At 43.8% G+C, this 1,738-nt stretch overlaps 1 protein-coding gene across 1 annotated transcript in view; it reads left to right on the forward strand.

The window, feature by feature from the left end:
- Positions 1-1,181: 1,181 nt before the first annotated feature.
- The window catches only part of HTRA3 (HtrA serine peptidase 3), a 26,215-nt gene continuing 25,658 nt past the window's right edge, over positions 1,182-1,738 (forward strand). The window contains exon 1 of the mRNA XM_008628659.2: positions 1,182-1,508. Within this exon, the coding sequence (XP_008626881.1) occupies positions 1,182-1,508 (327 nt within the window). The remainder of the gene's footprint in view (positions 1,509-1,738) is intronic.

A 1,738-nucleotide genomic window follows, 5' to 3' on the forward strand; every position in this document is an offset into this window, starting at 1 on the left:
TTGAAGTCTCCAAGTGTGACTACAGAGATAACAATAGGAACCCAACGGAACTATGAAATAGTCTGTAATCCAACACTAGTAACAGCAGTACTTCACAGATTATTTTGTATTTACTATTTACTACTTTGTAACTTGAAACATTTTTCCCAACCTCTTCATTGTAACTGATACTGTAAATAACAAAAATATTTACCTTACCTACATACAGTGCTCTTGTTTCCTTCTGATCCATGTTTCAGGCCAAACACTTTACACTTTTACTAGTCTCCTGTTCCCTTAAAGGGCAAGTTTATATCAAAACACTGATATTTTCCATATTTTAGATATTGCACTCTAAAGTCAATTAGTAAATCTTACCTTTTCAAAATGTGGCAAAATGTGTGCTACAGAAAAATCTTACAGTTTTCTTATCACAAGACATGCCATGTCTTTAGCTATCATGTAGACCTTTTTTTTGTCATAAATGAGACTGCTGCTGCGTGGAAAATCCAGTCTTGGACCAATTCTGCCCCTATAACAGAGGAGTAACAAAACACTAACTGTAGTGGGGGATTCTGGTTGCTGCCTACTGCATTCAAGAGGTCCTTAATTAGAAAACAGCACTGTGATTTCAACCTTTTTACAACCCTATAGCCTGATGCAGCTGCTCACTAAATTGTGCCTAATTAAACCTACTTCACAGGATCCCATCAGGAGAAGGCCTGAGGTAGTACTTTGCAGGACTACATGAGTTTTATCCCTTGCATGAAAAAGAGGGAAAGGAGAACTGCAGGCAGAGGTCAAGGTTGGATGGGTCACGAGGCAAGTAAGACTTCCAAAGTTTGGTATAGTCTCTGGGTGAGCTATGTCAGAGCTCTTTTTTCTGAAGCCAGCTCAACCCATATGTGGGTTAATTAATTTGAAAGTTATTTCTAGTGAAAGTTATGATTACCTTAGAGCAAAAGTGAGTCCCTTCTTAATAAAGATGGCATGCACGGGCAAGATTCACTCTGCATGTTATGAAGACTGTGGGGGTGACTAATTGACAGAGCTCAACAGATGCACTCTTCCACCTGACAGTCTTACTGAATACATTGTGATTAATAACAGGTTAAAAAAAACCCCAAAGCTCAAATATTAAGGCTTTGGCAATAGTTTCAACTACTGTTATAGAGAAGCTGCCAAATCTTTTATTGAAGCAAATGATAGTGGGGAGCCCAGTAGATCCCCTTCGGCACTTGGAAAATGTCTCGTACAACGTTCCACGATGCCACTTGCAGAACAAGTGGCTACAAGGACTATGTTTTGCTACTTGTGTCTCTGCTTCGTCTGTACCTGTAAAGGATTTGTGTCCAAGAGCATGTTTCGAGGGATTCGAATGCAATGTGTGTTTAACATTACAACACAGGCCAAACTTCGATTACTCTTTGGTGGCTGTGGCGACAAATGCCCTTATTAACGCTGACATTAAAGACAGGCATGAGAGCAAGCAAAGCGGCTGCCGGCTTTCTGCCCCTGCATTCACAGAGGTCACAACCGCTCACATGTAACACATTCGCATTTGTTTATGCCACGTCGGGCACCCACAGCCCCTGGTGTCCAGCGGATGGCCGCAGCCCCCCTCAGGCCGGGGCTCTCCCCGCTCGGGGCGGTGATTTCCCAGCAGCCAGGCGGCTCTGCCCTGCAGCGCCCAGATGAGAGGAGCGGACCCTCCCCGCGCTGTCTGTCTGTCTATCCGTCCGTCCGTCCGTCCCGCCCG

Source organism: Corvus brachyrhynchos, unplaced genomic scaffold (assembly GCF_000691975.1).
Source record: "Corvus brachyrhynchos isolate BGI_N302 unplaced genomic scaffold, ASM69197v1 scaffold80, whole genome shotgun sequence".
Taxonomy (NCBI): Eukaryota; Metazoa; Chordata; class Aves; order Passeriformes; family Corvidae; genus Corvus; species Corvus brachyrhynchos.